Genomic DNA, 20,765 nt, shown 5'->3' on the forward strand with positions numbered 1-20,765 from the left:
TAGTGCCTTCCCTGTGCCTCCCAGTGCCTTCCAGTACCTTCCCAATACCTCCTAGTACCTTCCCAGTGCCTCCCAGTACCTTTCCAATACCTCCTAGTACCTTCCCAGTGCCTTGCAGTACCTTCCCAGTACCTCCCAGTGCCTTCCCAGTGCCTCCCAGTGCCCACCTTGGTCCTCCTGGGCACCATCCTCGCAGTCAACCTCCTTGTGCACCCTCTTCCCCTTGGCCCAAGTTGCATCCCAGTGCCTTCCCAGTGCCTCCCAGTGCCTTCCCAGTGTCTCCTAGTGCCCTCCCAGTGCCTCCTAGTGCCTTCCCAGTGCCTCCCAGTACCTTCCCAGTGCTTCCTAGTGCCTTCCCAGTGCCTCCCAGTACCTTCCCAGTGCCTCCCAGTACCTTCCCAGTGCTTCCTAGTGCCTCCCCAGTGCCTCCTAGTACCTTCCCAGTGCCTCCCAATACCTCCCAGTGCCTCCTAGTACCTTCCCAGTACCTTCCCAGTGCCTCCTAGTACCTTCCCAATACCTTCCCAGTGCCTCCCAGTACCTTCCCAGTGCCTCCCAGTGCCTTCCCTGTGCCTCCCAGTGCCTTCCCTGTGCCTCCCAGTACCTTCCCAGTGTCTCCTAGTGCCTCCCCAGTTCCTCCTAGTACCTTCCCAGTACCTTCCCAGTGCCTCCCAGTACCTTCCCAGTGCCAGCCAGTAACTTCCCAGTGCCTCCCAGTACCTCCCAGTGCCCACCTTGGTCCTCCTGGGCACCATCCTCGCAGTCAACCTCTTTGTGCACCCTCTTCCCCTTGGCCCAAGTTGCATCCCAGTGCCTCCCAGTGCCCCTCGGTGCGTCCCCAGTGCCCCCTAGCGTGTTCCCAGTGCCTCCCAGTGCCTTCCCTGTGCCTCCCAGTGCCTTCCCAGTGCCTCCCAGTACCTTCCCAGTGTCTCCTAGTGCCTCCCCAGTGCCTCCTAGTACCTTCCCAGTGCCTCCCAGTACCTTCCCAGTGCTTCCTAGTGCCTTCCCAGTGCCTCCCAGTGCCTTCCCAGTGCCTCCCAGTGCCTTCCCAGTGTCTCCTAGTGCCTCCCCAGTGCCTCCTAGTACCTTCCCAGTGCCTCCCAGTACCTTCCCAGTGCTTCCTAGTGCCTTCCCAGTGCTTCCCAGTGCCTTCCAGTGCCTCCCAGTGCCCCTCGGTGCGTCCCCAGTGCCCCCTAGCGTGTTCCCAGTGCCTCCCAGTGCCTCCCAGCGCCCACCTTGGTCCTCCTGGGCGGCGTCGTTGTAGTTGACCTGCTTGCGGACCCGCTTGCCCTTGCCCAGGTTGCGGGCCAGGTCCTCCTGCTGCTGCTCGTAGTGGTGCCGCAGCAGCTTCTCCCAGTAGTCGGGGTCGACGTTCTCCTCCTGCTTGATGATCTCCCGCTCGATCTCCTCGATCTGCCGGCACAGGCACCGTCACCAGCGGCCCCCCCCTCGGCTCCGTCGTCCCCACCGTCATCATCATCATCGGCTCCATCGTCCCCACCGTCATCCCCATCACCTCCCTCGGCTCCGTCGTCCCCATCGGCTCCATCGTCCCCATCATCATCATCATCATCGACCCCACTGGCTCCATCGTCCCCACCATCCTCCTCCTCATCGTCATCGTCCCCATCGGCTCCATCATCCCCACCATCATCATCATCATCGGCCCCATCGGCTCCACCATCCCCACCATCCTCATCATCATCGTCCCCACTGGCTCCATCGTCCCCACCATCCTCCTCCTCATCATCGTCCCCATCGGCTCCATCATCCCCACCATCATCATCCCCATCGGCTCCATCATCCCCACCATCCTCCTCCTCATCATCGTCCCCATCGGCTCCATCATCCCCACCATCATCTTCATCATCCCCATCGGCTCCATCATCCCCACCATCCCCCTCATCATTGTCCCCATCGTCTCCGTCATCCCCACCACCTCCCTCGGCTCCATCATCCCCATCGCCCCCCTCAGCTCCATCGTCCCCATCATCATCATCATCATCCCCACCACCATCCCCAGCCCCTCCCTCAGCTCCATCGTCCCCATCGGCTCCATCATCCCCATCATCATCCCTATCAGCTCCATCATCATCAGCATCCCCATTGGCTCCATCATCCCCATCAGCCTCATCATCCCCGTCAGCTCCATCGTCCCCGTCAGCTCCATCGTCCCCATCATCATCCCCATCCCCTCCGTCATCCCCATCATCATCCCCATCCCCTCCGTCATCCCCATCATCTTCATCACCTCCATCATCCCCATCATCCCCCTCATCACCCCCATCAGCTCCACCCCATCATCCCCATCCCCTCCATCAGCTCCATCGCCCCCATCACCTCCATCTCCTCTGTCCCCATCTCCATTGTCCCCACCATCTCTATCTCCATCATCTCCACTGTCCCCACCACAACTGACCCCACCTCCATCATCCCCTTCATCCCCATGTCTCCATCATCTCCATCATCTCCATCAATCATCATCGTCCCCACCTCCACCACCTCAGTTGTTCCCATCTCCATCATCTCTTGTCCCCACCGTCTCCATCTCCACCACCTCCATGTCCCCATCATCTCCACCATCTTGTCCCCACCCCCATTGTCCTCATCATCTCCATCTCCATCATCTCCATCATCCCCACCGTCCCCACCTCAACCATCCCAATTGTCCCCATCATCTCCGTCCCCATCATCCCCACCTCAACCATCTCCATTGTCCTCATCCCCATTGTCCCCATCATCTCCACCATCCCCACCTCAACCATCCCCACTGTCCCCATCATCTCCATCTCCGTCATCTCCATCTCCATCACCTCCGTCATCCCCACCATCCCCACCTCAACCATCCCAATTGTCCCCATCTCCATCTCCGTCATCTCCATCCCCGTCATCCCCACCGTCCCCACCTCAACCACCCCCATTGTCCCCATCATCTCCATCTCTGTCATCTCCATCTCCATCATCTCCATCCTCATCATCCCCACCGTCCCCACCGTCCCCACCCCAACCATCCCCATTGTCCCCATCATCTCCATCATCCCCATCCCAACCACCCCAATTGTCCCCATCATCTCCATCTCCATCATCTCCATCTCCATCATCTCCGTCATCCCCACCCCAACCACCCCAATTGTCCCCATCATCTCCATCTCCACCGTCCCCACCCCAACCATCCCCATTGTCCCCATCACCTCCATCTCCGTCATCTCCATCTCCATCATCCCCATCATCCCCACCCCAACCACCCCAATTGTCCCCATCATCTCCATCTCCGTCATCTCCATCATCTCCATCCCCATCATCCCCACCGTCCCCACCCCAACCATCCCCACTGTCCCCATCATCTCCATCTCCACCATCCCCACCACCTCCTTCACCGTCCCCCTCCCCCGTGTCCCCGTGTCACCCAGGCGCACCTTGTCCTCCTCCCTCACGACGTACTGGGCCACCTTGAAGGAGCTCAGATACTCGTTCATGTTCTGCACGTCGGCGTCGTCGGTGGCGTCCTGGTTGCGGTCGAGGAGGCGGGCGATGGCCTCGTTGTCGTAGTGGATGACGCTGCTGTCCTCCTCCTTGTTGTCCCCTGCGCCGGTGACACGCTGCTGACCCGGCCTGACGTGCTCCAGCGGGGCCCGGCACGGCTCAGCGTGGCCTGGGCGTGCTCCAACATGGCCCCACACGGCCCGACATGACCTAGTACGGCCCAGCATGGCCCAACATGGTCCAGCATGGCCCAACATGGTCCAACACGGCCCCACGTGGTCCAATATGGTGATCCAACATGGCCTCACATCGTCCAACGTGGCCCAGCAAGGCCCGACATGACCCAGTATGGCCTGACATGGCTCAACATGGTGCAACACGGCCCTACGTGGTCCAATTCGGTGGTCCAACATGGCCTCATGTGGTCCAACGTGGTCCAGTATGGCCCGACATGGCTCAACATGGTCCAACATGGCCCCACATGGTCCAAGATGGTGGTCCAACATGGCCTCACGTGGTCCGACATGGCCTCACATAGCCCAGTATGGCCCAGCATAGACCAACACGGTCCAGCATGGCCCCACATGGTCTAAGATGGTGGTCCAACACGGCCTCACATAGCCCAGTATGGCCCAGCATGGCCCAACATGGTCTAACATGGCCCCACATGGTCCAGCATGGCCCAGCACGGCCTGACATGGCTCAACATGGTCCAACATGGCCCCACATGGGCCAATATGGTGGTCCAACATGGCCTCTCATAGCCCAGTAAGGCCCAGCATGGCCCAACATGGTCCAGCATGGCCCCACATGGTCTAATATGGTGGTCCAACATGGCCTCACATGGCCCAACACGGCCTCACATAGCCCAGGATGGCCCAGCATGGTCCAACATGGCCCAGCACGGCCTGACATGGCTAAACATGGTCCAACGTGGCCCCACATGGGCCAATATTGTGGTCCAGCATGGCCTCATGTGGTCCAACGTGGCCTCTCATAGCCCAGTAAGGCCCAGCATGGCCCAACATGGTCCAGCATGGCCCCACATGGGCCAATATGGTGGTCCAACATGGCCTCACATGGCCCAGTACAGCCCAACATGGCCTGACTTGGCCCAGTACGGCCCAGCATGGCCCCACATGGTCCAATATGGTGGTCCAACATGGCCTGACATTGCCCAGCATGGCCTGACATGGCTCAGCATGGTCCAACATGGCCCAACATGGCCCGACACGGCCTGACACGGCTCAGCATGGTCCAACATGGCTCAGCCACGAGTCTCACAGCTCTGTCATGACCTCACGTGTCCCACCATGGCCTCGCATGTCCCACCACGACCTCGAACATCCCACCCCGGCTCTGCATGACCCGTCGTGGCCCCACCGTCACCTCGCACATCCCATCATGGCTTTGCAAGCCCAATCATGGCCGACCATGGCCCACCACGGCCACTCGTGTTCTACCATGGGCCACCACAGGCCACCATAGCCCACCATGGGCCACCATGTCCTACCATGGCATCCCACATCTCATCGTGGTCCACCATGGCCTCCCATGACCAACTGTGGTCTCCCCTGTCCAACCATGGCCCACCACAGGCCACCATGGCCTCCCACGTCCTATCATGGCCTCCCATGGGCCTCCCACATCTCACTGTGTCCTGTCATGGCCTCCCATGAGCCACCATGGCCCACCACGGCCTCCCACATCTCACCAAGGCCCACCAGGGCTTCCCACGTCCTTCCATGGCCCACTAGGGCCTCCCATGGGCCTCCCACATCTCACTGTGTCCTGTCATGGCCTCCCATGGGCCACCATGACCCACCACAGGCCACCACGGTCCACCATGGCCTCCTACATCTCATCATGGCCCACTACGGCCTCCCATGTCCGACCATGACCCACCATGGCCTACCACAGGCCACCATGGCCCACCGTGGCCTCCTACATCTCATCATGGCCCACCATGACCTCCCACATCTCACCATGGTCCACCAGGGCTTCCCACGTCCTTCCATGGCCCACCATGGCCTCCCATGGGCCTCCCACATCTCACTGTGTCCTGTCATGGCCTCCCATGATCCACCATGGCCCACCACAGGCCACCATGATCCACCATGGCCTCCCACATCTCACCATGGCCCACCACGGCCTCCCACATCTCACTGTGTCCTGCCATGACCTCCCATGGGCCACCATGGCCCACCACAGGCCACCATGGCCCACTGTGGCCTCCTATATCTCATCATGGCCCACCATGACCTCCCACATCTCACCATGACCCACCATGGCCTCCCATGGGCCTCCCACATCTCACTGTGTCCTGCCATGGCCTCCCATAGCCCACCGTGGCCTCCTACATCTCACCATGGCCCACCACAGGCCACCATGGCCTCCCACATCCTACCATGGCCTCCCATGGGCCTCCCACATCTCACTGTGTCCTGCCATGGCCTCCCACGAGCCACCATGGCCCACCACAGGCCACGATGGTCCACCATGGCCTCCCACATCTCACCATGGCCCACCATGACCTCCCATGGGCCACCATGGCCTCCCACATCTCACCATGGCCCACCATGGCCTCCCACATCTCACCATGGCCCACCATGGCCTCCCATGGGCCTCCCACATCTCACTGTGTCCTGCCATGACCTCCCATGGGCCACCATGGCCTCCCACATCTCACCATGGCCCACCATGACCTCCCATGGGCCACCACGGCCCACCACAGGCCACCATGGCCTCCCACATCCCATCACGGCCCACCACGGCCTCCAATATCCTACCTTAGCCCACTACGGCCTCTCCCAGTCCACCACATTCCCCCAGGAACTCCCACATCTCCCCCCCACCCCTCCAAAACCCTCCACACTCTGTCGTCCCCCCCCCCCCGCCCTTCTCCCAACCCCGCTGGGTGCTGACCCTCGTTCTCGTCCTTGAAGAGCTCCTCGGTGCCGAACTTGAGGATGTCATCAAGCTCCTGCTTGGACATGGAGCCGGCCTTGGAGCCCAGCCCTGGGCGCACCACCAGGTGCGTCAGCATCATCTTGCGCTTGGCCACCTGCGTGATGCGTTCCTCCACCGAGGCGCGCGTGACGAAGCGGTAGATCATCACCTTGTTGGCCTGGCCGATGCGGTGAGCCCGGCTGAAGGCCTGAGGGGACAACGGCGGGTCAGCGGGGACGGCGGTGGGGCAGCGGGGACGGGAGGGGGCAGCGGGGATGCGGCGGGGCAGCGGGGACGGGAGGGGGCAGCGGGGACGGGAGGGGGCAGCAGGGACGGGAGGGGGCAGCAGGGACGGAGGTGGGGCAGTGGAGACGGGAGGGGGCAGCGGGGACGTGGCGGGGCAGCGGGGACGGGAGGGGGCAATGGTGGGGCAGTGGGGATGTGGCGGAGCAGCGGGGACACGAGGGGGCAGCGGGGACACGAGGGGGCAGCGGGGACGTGGCGGAGCAGCGGGGACACGAGGGGGCAGCGGGGACACGGCCAGGAAGGACACGGGGACGTGGCGGAGCAGTGGGGACATGGGGGGGGCAGAAGGGACACGGTGGGGCAGGGAAGTGACAAGGCTGGGGACGGGGGTGGCAGGAGGGATGTTGGTGGGGGACACGACAGAGAGGGGACATTAGTGGGGGACACTGGGGGACACATCAGAGAGGAGACGGAGGGAGGGAACAGGGTGCTGAGAGGGTGACAGGGTGCTGGAGATGGGTGACAGGGTCTGGGGCGAGTGACAAGGGCCTGGGCAGGTGACAGGGTGCTGGGGGGGGTGACAAGGTGCTGGTGCAGGTGATAAGGTACTGGGATGGGTGACAAAGTGCTGGGCGGGTGCTGGGATGGGTGACAAGGTGCTGGGACGGGTGACAGGGTGCCGGGCAGGTGCTGGGATGGGTGACAGGGTGCTGGGATGGGTGACAGGGTGCTGGGATGGGTGACAGGGTGCCGGACGGGTGCTGGGACGGGTGACAGGGTGCTGGGACGGGTGACAGGGTGCCGGGCAGGTGCTGGGACGGGTGACAGGGTGCTGGGACGGGTGACAGGGTGCCGGGCAGGTGCTGGGATGGGTGACAGGGTGCTGGGACGGGTGACAGGGTGCCGGGCGGGTGCTGGGACAGGTGACAGGGTGCTGGGACGGGTGACAGGGTGCCGGGCAGGTGCTGGGATGGGTGACAGGGTGCTGGGATGGGTGACAGGGTGCTGGGACGGGTGACAGGGTGCCGGGCGGGTGCTGGGACGGGTGACAGGGTGCTGGGATGAGTGACAGGGTGCCGGGCGGGTGCTGGGACGGGTGACAGGGTGCCGGGACGGGTGACAGGGAGCCGGGATGGGTGACAGGGTGCCGGGACGGGTGACAGGGTGCCAGACCTGGATGTCGTTGTGGGGGTTCCAGTCGGAGTCGAAGATGACGACGGTGTCGGCGGTGGCCAGGTTGATGCCGAGGCCCCCGGCCCGCGTCGACAGCAGGAAGCAGAACTGCTGCGCCCCCGGCGCTGCCCCCCCGGCATCAGCGGGGGGGGGCCGGCCCCCCCAAAACCCGGGAGCCCCCCCAAATTCCCCGATGCAGCCCCCCCAAAACCCCCCAGACCCTCCAACATCCCTCCCCGTCAGTGCTGCTGCACCCCAATTTCCCCCCCCCCCAACCCCACGCACCCTGGGGAGGGGGTGCAGGGTCCCCAGGACATTGGGGTGTCCCCCCCGACACCTGGGGGTCCCCCCCAATCATTTGGGTCCCCTGTGAACTCCTGGGTGTCCCCAAAACCTTGATACCCCTGACCAGCTGTGTCCCCCCCTGGACACTGGGGTCCCCACCTGGACAATGGGGCTCCCCCTAGACACTGGGGTGTCCCCCCCCAAGGACACTGGGGCCCCCCCAGACACCTGGGTGCCCCCTGGACACTTGGGTCACCCCCTGGACACTGGGGGACCCCCCTAAACTCCTGGGCACCCCCCAAACACCTGGGTGTCCCCAACACCTTGACCCCCCCCTGACTACCCGGGTCCCACTGGATACTGGAAGCCCCTCCCCAGACACTGGGGGCCCCCTTAGACACTGGGGGCCCCCCCCAGACACTGGGGTACCCCCCTTGGACACTGAGGGGTCCCCCCAAATGCCCAGGTCCCCCCTAACAACCTGGGTGTCCCCAAAACCTTGACCCCCCTGATCACCTGGGTCCCCCCCCGGACACCTTGGTCCTCCCAGACACTGCTGTGTCCCTCCCAGACACTGGGGTGCCCCCCATCAGAAACCGGGGTGCCCCCCCTGGACACTGTGGGGTCCCCCCTAAACTCCTGGGTCCCCTCTAACAACCTGGGTGTCCCCAAAATCTCAACCCTCCTGGTCACCTGGGTCCCCCCGGGACACCTGGGTCCTCCCAGACATTGCTGTGTCCCCCCTAGACACTGGGGTGCCCCCCCCTCAGAAACTGGGGTGCCCCCCCCGGACATTGGGGTGCCCCCTGCAGACATCGGGGTCCCCCCCACCCTCCTGGGTGCCCCCGGACGCCGGGGTCCTACCGTTGAAGCGGTCGATGGCCTCCTGGCGCAGGGCCCCCGTGATGCCCCCGTCGATCCGCTCGTACTTGTAGCCCTCGTAGTCCAGGAAATCCTCCAGTAAGTCCAGCATCTTGGTCATCTGCGGGCACTGGTTAGACTGGGAGCACCCGGCAGGGCTGGGGGCACCCCATAGTGGTCATACTGGGAGGACCCAGGGTGACTGGGATGGACACTGGTTAGACTGGGAGCACCCGGCAGGGCTGGGGGCACCCCCTACTGAGTATACTGGGAGGACCCAGGGTGACTGGGATGGACACTGGTTAGACTGGGAGCACCCGGCAGGGCTGGGGGCACCCCTACTGCGTATACTGGGAGGACCCGGGGTGACTGGGATGGACACTGGTTAGACTGGGAGCACCCGGCGGGGCTGGGGGCACCCCCTACTGAGTATACTGGGAGGACCCAGGGTGACTGGGATGGACACTGGTTAGACTGGGAGCACCCGGCAGGGCTGGGGGCACCCCTACTGCGTATACTGGGGGGACCCGGGGTGACTGGGATGGACACTGGTTAGACTGGGAGCACCCGGCGGGGCTGGGGGCACCCCTACTGCGTATACTGGGGGGACCCGGGGTGACTGGGATGGACACTGGTTAGACTGGGAGGACCCAGAGAAACTGGGGTGGACTAGGAGGACCCCCCTGGAAGGGCTGGGGGTGCCCCATACTGGTCATACTGGGAGGACCCGGGGTGACTGGGATGGACACTGGTTAGACTGGGAGCACCCGGCGGGGCTGGGGGCACCCCCTACTGAGTATACTGGGAGGACCCAGGGTGACTGGGATGGACACTGGTTAGACTGGGAGCACCCGGCGGGGCTGGGGGCATCCCTACTGCGTATACTGGGAGGACCCAGGGTGACTGGGATGGACACTGGTTAGACTGGGAGCACTCGGCAGGGCTGGGGGCACCCCTACTGCGTATACTGGGAGGACCCGGGGTGACTGGGATGGACACTGGTTAGACTGGGAGCACTCGGCAGGGCTGGGGGCACCCCTACTGCGTATACTGGGAGGACCCAGGGTGACTGGGATGGACACTGGTTAGACTGGGAGGACCCAGAGAAACTGGGGTGGACTAGGAGGACCCCCCTGGAAGGGCTGGGGGTGCCCCATACTGGTCATACTGGGAGGACCCGGGGTGACTGGGATGGACACTGGTTAGACTGGGAGCACCCGGCAGGGCTGGGGGCACCCCCTACTGAGTATACTGGGAGGACCCAGGGTGACTGGGATGGACACTGGTTAGACTGGGAGCACCCGGCGGGGCTGGGGGCACCCCTACTGCGTATACTGGGAGGACCCAGGGTGACTGGGATGGACACTGGTTAGACTGGGAGGACCCAGAGAAACTGGGGTGGACTAGGAGGACCCCCCTGGAAGGGCTGGGGGTGCCCCATACTGGTCATACTGGGAGGACCCGGGGTGACTGGGATGGACACTGGTTAGACTGGGAGCACCCGGCGGGGCTGGGGGCACCCCTACTGCGTATACTGGGAGGACCCAGGGTGACTGGGATGGACACTGGTTAGACTGGGAGGACCCAGAGAAACTGGGGTGGACTAGGAGGACCCCCCTGGAAGGGCTGGGGGTGCCCCATACTGGTCATACTGGGAGGACCCGGGGTGACTGGGATGGACACTGGTTAGACTGGGAGCACCCGGCGGGGCTGGGGGCACCCCCTACTGAGTATACTGGGAGGACCCAGGGTGACTGGGATGGACACTGGTTAGACTGGGAGCACCCGGCGGGGCTGGGGGCATCCCTACTGCGTATACTGGGAGGACCCGGGGTGACTGGGATGGACACTGGTTAGACTGGGAGGACCCAGAGAAACTGGGGTGGACTAGGAGGACCCCCCTGGAAGGGCTGGGGGTGCCCCATACTGGTCATACTGGGAGGACCCGGGGTGACTGGGATGGACACTGGTTAGACTGGGAGCACCCGGCGGGGCTGGGGGCACCCCCTACTGAGTATACTGGGAGGACCCAGGGTGACTGGGATGGACACTGGTTAGACTGGGAGCACCCGGCGGGGCTGGGGGCACCCCCTACTGAGTATACTGGGAGGACCCAGGGTGACTGGGATGGACACTGGTTAGACTGGGAGCACCCGGCGGGGCTGGGGGCACCCCTACTGCGTATACTGGGGGGACCCGGGGTGACTGGGATGGACACTGGTTAGACTGGGAGCACCCGGGGGGGTCTGAGTCTCTCTGGGGGGTCTTGGGGGGGGGTTCCTGGTCCCCCCCAAAATGGGAGAAGGTGGGCACCCACTGGCTGGGGGGGGCTGGGGGCGCCCTGGGGGGGTCGGGGGTGCCCTGGGGGGGTCAGGGGGGGTCTCAGGGTGCCCTGGGGGATCTTGGGGTGCCCAGGGGGGGTCTCGGGGTGCCCCGGGGGGGTCAGGGGATGCCCTGGGGGGGTCAGGAGGGTCTCACGGTGCCCTGGGGGGGTTAGGGGGGTCTTGAGGTGCCCCAGGGGGGTCCCGGGGGGGTCGCGGGGGGTCAGGGGGGTCTCAGGGTGCCCCGGGGGGGTCCCCGTCCCCACCTGGGAAAAGATGAGCACCCGGTGGTTTGGGGGGGCTGTGGGTGCCCTGGGGGGGTCACAGGTGTCTCAGGGTGCCTGGGGGGGTCAGGGGGTGCCCCGGGGGGGTCAGGAGGGTCTCAGGGTGCCCTGGGGGGGTCAGGGGGGTCTCGGGGTGCCCTGGGGGGGTCAGGGGGTGCCCCGGGGGGGTCAGGAGGGTCTCAGGGTGCCCTGAGCGGGGCTGTGGGCACCCTGGGTGCGTCACAGGGGTCAGGGTTCCCAGGGGGGGTCAGGGAGGGTCTCAGGGCGCCCTGGGGGGGTCAGGGGGTGCCCCGGGGGGGTCAGGGGGGTCTCGGGGTGCTGCGGGGGGGTCGCGGGGGGGTCGCCGTGCCCACCTGGGAGAAGATGAGCACCCGGTGGTTCGGGGGGGCTGTGGGTGCCCTGGGGGGGTCAGGGGGGGTCTCAGGGTGCCCTGGGGGGGTCAGGGGGTGCCCCGGGGGGGTCAGGGAGGGTCTCAGGGCGCCCTGGGGGGGTCAGGGGGTGCCCTGGGGGGGTCAGAGGGGGTCTCAGGGTGCCCTGGGGGGGTCAGGGGGTGCCCCGGGGGGGTCAGGAGGGTCTCAGGGTGCCCTGGGGGGGTCAGGGGGGTCTCGGGGTGCCCTGGGGGGGTCAGGGGGTGCCCTGGGGGGGGGTCAGGGGGGTCTCAGGGTGCCCTGAGCGGGGCTGTGGGCACCCTGGGTGGGTCACAGGGGTCAGGGTGCCCGGGGGGGTCAGGAGGGGTCTCAGGGCGCCCTGGGGGGGTCAGGGGGTGCCCTGGGGGGGTCAGAGGGGGTCTCAGGGTGCCCTGGGGGGGTCAGGGGGTGCCCTGGGGGGGGGTCAGAGGGGGTCTCAGGGTGCCCTGGGGGGGGCTGTGGGCACCCTGGGTGGGTCACAGGGGTCAGGGGGTGCCCCGGGGGGGTCAGGGGGGTCTCGGGGTGCCGCGGGGGGGTCGCCGTGCCCACCTGGGAGAAGATGAGCACCCGGTGGTTTTGCTCCTTCAGCTTCCGCAGCATCTTCTGGAGCAGCAGCAGCTTCCCCGAGGCCTTGATCAGGGCCCCCCCCTCGTAGGCGCCGCTCGGCAGCTTCGGGGACTCCTGGGGACGGGGACGTCACCCGTCACCCGTCACCCCCCCGGCTGTCCCCCCCCCCCCCCCCCAGCTCCTCTGTGTCCCTCCAGCCCAGGGCCCCCCCACCCCCGTGTCCCCTGTGTGTCCCCATGTCCCCCCACCCCACATCCCCGACCCCCCCACATCCCCCCAACCCCTCCCTGTGCCCAATGTCCCCTTGTCCATCCACGTGTCCCCGTGTCCCTCCATGTCCCTCCACAAGTCCCTCTGTCCCCTCCACATCCCCATGTCCACGTCCCCATGTCCCCCAGTGTCCCCCAGTGTCCCCTTGTCCCTCCACCCCACGTCCCTCTGTCCCCACCATGTCCCCTTGTCCCCCCATGTCCCCTTGTCCCCCCATGTCCCCCCATGTCCCCCAGTGTCCCCCAGTGTCCCCTTGTCCCTCCACCCCACGTCCCTCTGTCCCCACCATGTCCCCTTGTCCCCCCATGTCCCCTTGTCCCCCCATGTCCCCCAGTGTCCCCTTGTCCCCACCATGTCCCCTTGTCCCTCCACCCCACATCCCCATCTCCCCCCGTGTCCCACCATGTCCAAATGTCCCCTTGTCCCTCCATGTCCCCACGTCCCTGTCCCCTCCACATCCCCATGTCCATGACCCCGTGTCCCCCCATGTGTCCCCATGTCCCCTCGTCCCTCCACCCCACGTCCCCATGTCCCCCCACGTCCCCATGTCCCTCCACCCCACGTCCCCATGTCCCCCCACATCCCCATGTCCCCCCACATCCCCATGTCCCTCCACCCCACGTCCCCATGTCCCCCCACGTCCCCCCACCCCACATCCCCATGTCCCCCCACGTCCCCTTGTCCCTTCACCCCACGTCCCCATGTCCCACCACGTCCCCATGTCCCCCCACCCCACATCCCCATGTCCCCCCATGTCCCCATGTCCCTCCACACCCCCTCGTCCCTCCACCCCACGTCCCTCCATCCCCTCGCTGTCCCCACGTGCCCTCGCCGTCCCCCGCGTCCCCTCGGCCGTGTCCCCGGTGTCCCCACCCACCATGGCGGCCACGGGGAAGAGGTAGGGGTGGTTGCAGCACTTCTTCAGGTCCATCATGATGTTGAGCAGCGACACCTGGTTCCCGCCGCCCCGCGAGTTCAACGCCTCGAAGTTGCGCGTCAGGATGTACTTGTAGTACTTCCTACGGGGAGGTCGGTGGGACCCAGGGGTCTGGGTGCTTCCCCTCCCCCACTCCCGGGGCACCCAGGTGTCCAGGGGTCTCCCCGCCCCCATCCCAGGGGCACCCGAGCACCCAAGGGACCCTCGCGTCCATCTCAATGGGGTTGAGTTGCGCCAACATCAACACCCATGGAGACCAGTTGACTGGGTGCCCCCATCTCCCAGTGACCCAAGGGTATGGGTGCCCCCCACCCCTGGGGACCCAGGGGTCTGGTGACCTCCCCTCCTCCAATCCTGGGGCACCCAGGTGTCTGGAGACACCCAAGCACCCAAGGAACCCTCACGCCCATCAACATGAAGTTGAGTCCCACCAACACCAACACCCTTGGACACCAGTTGACTGGGTGCCCCCTTCTCCCAGTGACCCAAGGGTCTGCGTACCCCCCAACACCCGGTGACCCAGGCATCCGGGGGCCACCCGAGCACCCAAGGGACCCTCCCGTACTTCTGCATGGGGCTGAGCTCGACGCGGACGATGAGCTCGGTCTTGGCCGGCATGTTCTTGAAGACGTCGGCCTTGAGGCGCCGCAACATGTGGGGACCCAGGAGGTCGTGGAGCTTCTTGATCTGATCCTCCTTGGAGATGTCGGCGAATTCCTCCAGGAAGCCCTCGAGGTTGCTGGGGGGGGGGGTGGGGGGGACAGGGGTGGGGGGACAGGCGATTTGGGGACAATGTGACACCGAGGAGGTGGCACAGGGGACGTGGGGATGGGGCTGGAGGCGATCGGGATGTGGGGAGACACGGGGACAACTGGGAGGCGGGGAGGGGGAAGGGGTGGCGGGGGGGTGGGTGGGGAGGAGGGGGGGACATGGGGGGACGTGGGGACAGACACAAGATGGTGGGTGTGGGGACAGTTGTGATGTGGGGGGACACGGGGGTAGCCATGACATGGGGGGGCATGGGGACAGTTGTGACAGGGTGGGTGTGGAGACAGTTGTGATGTGGGGGGACACGGGGGTGACCATGACATGGGGGGCATGTGGGGGGGATGTGGGGGGGACAGAGGGGACATGGGGGGGCACCAGGGGGACATGGGGGGGACGGGGAGGACACGGAGGACACACATGGGAGGGACACACGGGGGACACATGGGGGCACAGGAGGGGACACGGGGGGACACGGGGACACAAGGGCACAAGGGGGGACACGGGGGGGACACGGGGGGGACACGGGGACACAAGGGCACAAGGGGGGACACGGGGGGGACACGGGGGGGACACGGGGGGGACACGGGGACACAAGGGCACAAGGGGGGACACGGGGGGACATGGAGACACAAGGGCACGGGGGGGACACGGGGGGGACACGGGGGGACATGGGGACACAAAGGCACAAGGGGGGACACGGGGGGACACGGGGGGACACGGGGACACAAGGGGGGACATGGGGGGGACACGGGGGGGACACGGGGGGGACACGGGGACACAAGGGCACAAGGGCACAAGGGGGGACACGGGGGGACACGGGGGGACACGGGGGGACACAGGGACACAAGGGCACAAGGGGGGACACGGGGGGACACGGGGGGACACGGGGGGACACAGGGACACAAGGGCACAAGGGGGGACACGGGGGGACACGGGGACACAAGGGCACAGTTGGGGGACATGGGGGGGGACACGGGGACACAAGGGCACAAGGGGGGACACGGGGGGACATGGAGACACAAGGGCACGGGGGGGACACGGGGGGGACACGGGGGGACACGGGGACACAAAGGCACAGGGGGGGACACGGGGGGACATGGGGACACAAGGGCACGGGGGGGGATGCAGGGGGACACAGGGACACAAACGGGCACGGGGGAGACACATGGGGACATGGGGTGGACATGAGGGGGATGTGGGGGGACATGGGGGCATGGGAGGGCACAGGGGGGGACACAGAGGGACATGGGGGGACATGAGGGGACACTGGGGGACCCGGGGGGCACGAGGGGACACTGGGGGACACTGGGGGACACTGGGGGACCCGGGGGTCCGTACTTGAAGCGCTCGGGCGTGAGGAAGTTGAGGAGGTGGAAGAGCTCCTCCAGGTTGTTCTGTTGGATGGGGGGGGACACGGGGGGGACAGAGGGGACACGGGGGGCACAGGGGGGCACGAGGGGACACTGGGGGACACTGGGGGACCCGGGGGTCCGTACTTGAAGCGCTCGGGCGTGAGGAAGTTGAGGAGGTGGAAGAGCTCCTCCAGGTTGTTCTGCAGCGGCGTCCCCGTCAGCAGCAGCTTGTGCTCGATCTTGTACCCGTTCAGCACCCGGAAAAACTGGGGGGGCGTCACCCGCCGACCCCAGCGACCGGCAGCGACCCCCACAGACCCCCCCAGGGCACCCACAGACCCCCCCAGGGCACCCAAAAACCCCCCCGGCACCCACAGACCCCCCCAGGGCACCCACAGACCCCCCCCGGGCACCCACAGACCCCCCAGGGCAACCACAGACCCCCCCAGGGCACCCACAGACCCCCCCCGGGCACCCACAGACCCCCCCCGGGCACCCAAAAAACCCCCAGGGCACCCAAAAACCCCCCAGGGCACCCACTGACCCCCCAGGGCACCCACTGACCCCCCAAGAGCACCCACTGACCCCCCCCAGGGCACCCAAAACCCCCCCAGGGCACCCACAGACCCCCCCCAGGGCAACCACAGACCCCCCCCCCAGGGCACCCACAAACCCCAGAGCTCAGGACTGACCCCCCCAAGAGCACCCACAAACCCTGGCATCTGAGGGCGAACCCCCCACCCAACAGCACCCACAGACCCCAGCACCTTGGGGTGAGCCCCCCAGGGCCCCCCCAAACCCCATCACCCAAAACAACCCCCCCCAAATTCCCCCCCCCCCCCCTTTTCCCACCAACCCAACTCCCCACTCCCCCTTCCCTGAGGCATCTGGGTACCCCCTGCCCTTCCCCTCAAACTTTGGGGTGCCCCCCCCGGAATTTTGGGGTCCCCCCTCGAATTTTGGGGTGCCCCACACCCCCCCAGACCCCCCTCAATCCCGATCACCCAAAACAACCCCCCCTAACACCCCCCCCCCCCCCCTTTTCCCACCAACCCAACTCCCCACTCCCCCTTCCCTGAGGCATCTGGGTACCCCCTGCCCTTCCCCTCGAACTTTGGGGTGCCCCCCCCGGAATTTTGGGGTCCCCCCTCGAATTTTGGGGTGCCTCAGACCCCCCCCCCAATCCCCATCACCCAAAACAACCCCACCTCCTTTTCCCACCAACCCAACTCCCCACTCCCCCTTCCCTGAGGCATTTGGGTACCCCCTGCCCTTCCCCTCGAACTTTGGGGTGCCCCCCCCGGAATTTTGGGGTCCCCCCTCGAATTTTGGGGTGCCTCAGACCCCCCCCAATCCCCATCACCCAAAACAGCCCCCCCTAACACCACCCCCCTTTTCCCACCAACCCAACTCCCCACTCCCCCTTCCCTGAGGCATTTGGGTACCCCCTGCCCTTCCCCTCGAACTTTGGGGTGCCCCCCCCGGAATTTTGGGGTCCCCCCTCGAATTTTGGGGTGCCTCAGACCCCCCCCCAATCCCCATCACCCAAAACAACCCCCCCACCTCCTTTTCCCACCAACCCAACTCCCCACTCCCCCTTCCCTGAGGCATTTGGGTACGCCCTGCCCTTCCCCTCGAACTTTGGGGTGCCCCCCCCGGAATTTTGGGGTCCCCCCTCGAATTTTGGGGTGCCTCAGACCCCCCCCCAATCCCCATCACCCAAAACAACCCCCCCACCTCCTTTTCCCACCAACCCAACTCCCCTCTCCCCCTTCCCTGAGGCATTTGGGTACCCCCTGCCCTTCCCCTCGAACTCTGGGGTGCCCCCCCCGGAATTTTGGGGTCCCCCCTCGAATTTTGGGGTGCCTCAGACCCCCCCCCCAATCCCCATCACCCAAAACAGCCCCCCCTAACACCACCCCCCTTTTCCCACCAACCCAACTCCCCACTCCCCCTTCCCTGAGGCATCTGGGTACCCCCTGCCCTTCCCCTCGAACTCTGGGGTGCCCCCCCCGGAATTTTGGGGTCCCCCCTCGAATTTTGGGGTGCCTCAGACCCCCCCCAATCCCCATCACCCAAAACAGCCCCCCCTAACACCACCCCCCTTTTCCCACCAACCCAACTCCCCACTCCCCCTTCCCTGAGGCATCTGGGTACCCCCTGCCCTTCCCCTCGAACTCTGGGGTGCCCCCCCCGGAATTTTGGGGTCCCCCCTCGAATTTTGGGGTGCCCCCCACCGCCGCGGGCACCTTGGACTGGTTGTTTTTGAGGCGATGGGCCTCGTCCACCACCAGACAGGCCCATCGGATGGAGCCCAGCGCCGCCTGGTCGATGGTGATCAGCTCGTAGGACGTCAGCAGCACGTGGAACTTCACCTGCGCTTCCCGCTGGCGCGGCCGTCAGCACCCATGGGTGGCCCCCCCCCCCCACCCCACTCCGACACCCCCCCCTCCCCGACACCCCCCCGCCGACACCCCAACACCCCCAGCACCCCGATTTTCCACAGGATTCCGCTGTTGGGGACACCCGGACCACCTGGGACCCCGGCACTGGGCGCCCCAGCACCCTGATCCCTTCTGGGACCCTCAGAATCTGGGGTACCCTGACCCGCCCCCCCCCAACACCCTGACCCCCCCCGACACCCTGACACCCCCCCGACACCCTGACACACCCCCCAGCACCCCGGTTTCTGGCCATCCAACACCCTCAAAGGGACGCAGGAGTCCAGGTGTAGCCCCCCAGCACCTCAAAATGAGCCCTGGCACCCAGGTGTACCCCCCGCAACACCCCAAAAAGGACTCAGGTGTTTGGGTGTTGCCCCTCAACACCCCAAAAAGGGACCCTGGCACCCAGGTGTACCCCCCGCAACACCCTTAAAAGGACTCAGGTGTTTGGGTGCAGCCCCTTGACACCCAAAAATGAACCCAAGTGTCTGGGTGTAGCTCCCCAACACCCCAAAAGGGACCCTGGTGTTTGGGTGTAGACCCCCAACACCTCAACAGTGACCCTAGTGTCTGGGTGTAGCCCCCCCCCCACCCCAAAAAGGGACCCTGGCACCCAGGTGTACCCCCCGCAACACCCCCAAAAGGACTCAGGTGTTTGGGTGCAGCCCCCTGACACCCAAAAATGAACCCAAGTGTCCGGGTGTAGCTCCCCAACACCCCAAAAGGGACCCTGGTGTTTGGGTGTAGACCCCCAACACCTCAACAGTGACCCTAGTGTCCGGGTGTAGCCCCCACACACCCCAAAAAGGGACCCTGGCACCCAGGTGTAGCCCTGCAACACCCCCAAAAGGACTCAGGTGTTCGGATGTAGGCCCCCCAACACCCCAAAAAGGGACCTGGCACCCAGGTGTAGCCCCCTAACACCCCCAAAGGGACTCAGGTGTCCAGCTGTAGCTCCCCAACACCCAAAAATGAACCCAAGTGTCCGGGTGTAGCTCCCCAACACCCAAAAATGAACCCAAGTGTCCGGGTGTAGCTCCCCAACACCCCAAAAGGGACCCTAGTGCCCAGGTGTAGCCCCTCAACACCCCAAAAAGGAACCCAAGTGTCCGGGTGTAGCTCCCCAACACCCCAAAAGGGATCCTGGAACGCAGGTGTAGTACCCCAACACCCCCAAAGGGAATCAGGTGTCCAGCTGTAGCTCCCCAACACCCAAAAATGAACCCAAGTGTCCGGGTGTAGCTCCCCAACACCCCAAAAGGGACCCTAGTGCCCAGGTGTAGCCCCTCAACACCCCAAAAAGGAACTCAGGTGTTCGCCTGTAGCCCCGCAACACCCCAAAATGAACCCAAGTGTCTGGGTGTAGCTCCCCAACACCCCAAAAGGGACCCTGGTGTTTGGGTGTAGACCCCCAACACCTCAACAGTGACCCTAGTGTCCGGGTGTGGCCCCCCAACAGCCTCCAAGGGACCCTAGTGCCCAGGTGTAGCCCCTCAACACCCCAAAAAGGACCTTGGCACCCAGGTGTAGCCCCCCCCAACACCCCCAAAGGGACTCAGGTGTTTGGGTGTTAGCCCTCCAACACCCCAAAAAGGACCCCGGTGTGGGGGCTCACCTTCATCTTGAAGGCTTTCTTGCCCCCCTTCATGGCGTTGTCATCGAAGGAGAACTCGTTCTCGCGGATGATGGCCCGGCTGTCCTTGTCCCCGGTGTAGGTGACAACGTAGAAGGCCGGGGCCCACATCTGGAACTCCCGCTCCCAGTTGATGATGGTGGAGAGCGGGGCGCTGACGAGGAACGGGCCCTTGGTGTGGCCCTGGGGGACAGCGCGTCACACGGGGACACGGGGACGGGGCCCTTGGGGGACGTGGGGACAGTGTGACACAGGGGGACGGGGGGACGGCGCGGGACGGGGTCCTTGGGGGACACGGGGATGGCGTGGGGCGGGGTCCCTGGGGGACGCAGGGACGGGGTGACACAGGGGGAGGGAGTGGGACGGGGTCCCTGGGGGACACTGTGTCACACTGGGACAAGGGGATGGGGCCCTTGGGGGACATGGGGACAGTGTGACACAGGGGGACGGCGCAGGACGGGGTCCTTGGGGGACACGGGGACGGTGTGGGACAGGGGGATGGCGTGGGACAGGGTCCCCAGGGGACACAGGGACTGGGTGACAGAGGGGATCGGTGTGGGACAGGGTCCCCAGGGGACAGGGTGACACAGGGGGACAGCGCGGGATGGGGTGACACAGGCAGGGTCCCCATGGGATGGTGTGACACGGGATGGAGCAGGACAGGGTTCCCTGGGGACAGGGTGACACAGGGGGACAGCACAGGATGGGGTGACACAGGGGATAGGGTGACACAGAGGGGGTCCCCAGGGGACAGGGTGACACAGGGGGACAGTGTGGGACAGGGT

The 20,765-nt window shown here is 65.6% G+C and overlaps 1 protein-coding gene across 1 annotated transcript in view; it reads right to left on the reverse strand.

The window, feature by feature from the left end:
• LOC141972858 (chromodomain-helicase-DNA-binding protein 3-like) overlaps window positions 1-20,765 on the reverse strand; it is an 81,127-nt gene that overhangs the window by 28,161 nt on the left and 32,201 nt on the right. Inside the window, 11 exon segments of the mRNA XM_074930895.1 lie at window positions 1,236-1,413; window positions 3,417-3,583; window positions 6,409-6,640; window positions 7,852-7,976; window positions 9,001-9,118; window positions 12,559-12,690; window positions 13,724-13,865; window positions 14,349-14,522; window positions 16,048-16,169; window positions 18,153-18,290; window positions 19,963-20,163. Coding sequence (XP_074786996.1) covers window positions 1,236-1,413; window positions 3,417-3,583; window positions 6,409-6,640; window positions 7,852-7,976; window positions 9,001-9,118; window positions 12,559-12,690; window positions 13,724-13,865; window positions 14,349-14,522; window positions 16,048-16,169; window positions 18,153-18,290; window positions 19,963-20,163 — 1,729 coding nt within the window.

This window comes from Athene noctua, chromosome 36, assembly GCF_965140245.1.
Source record: "Athene noctua chromosome 36, bAthNoc1.hap1.1, whole genome shotgun sequence".
Taxonomy (NCBI): domain Eukaryota; kingdom Metazoa; phylum Chordata; class Aves; order Strigiformes; family Strigidae; genus Athene; species Athene noctua.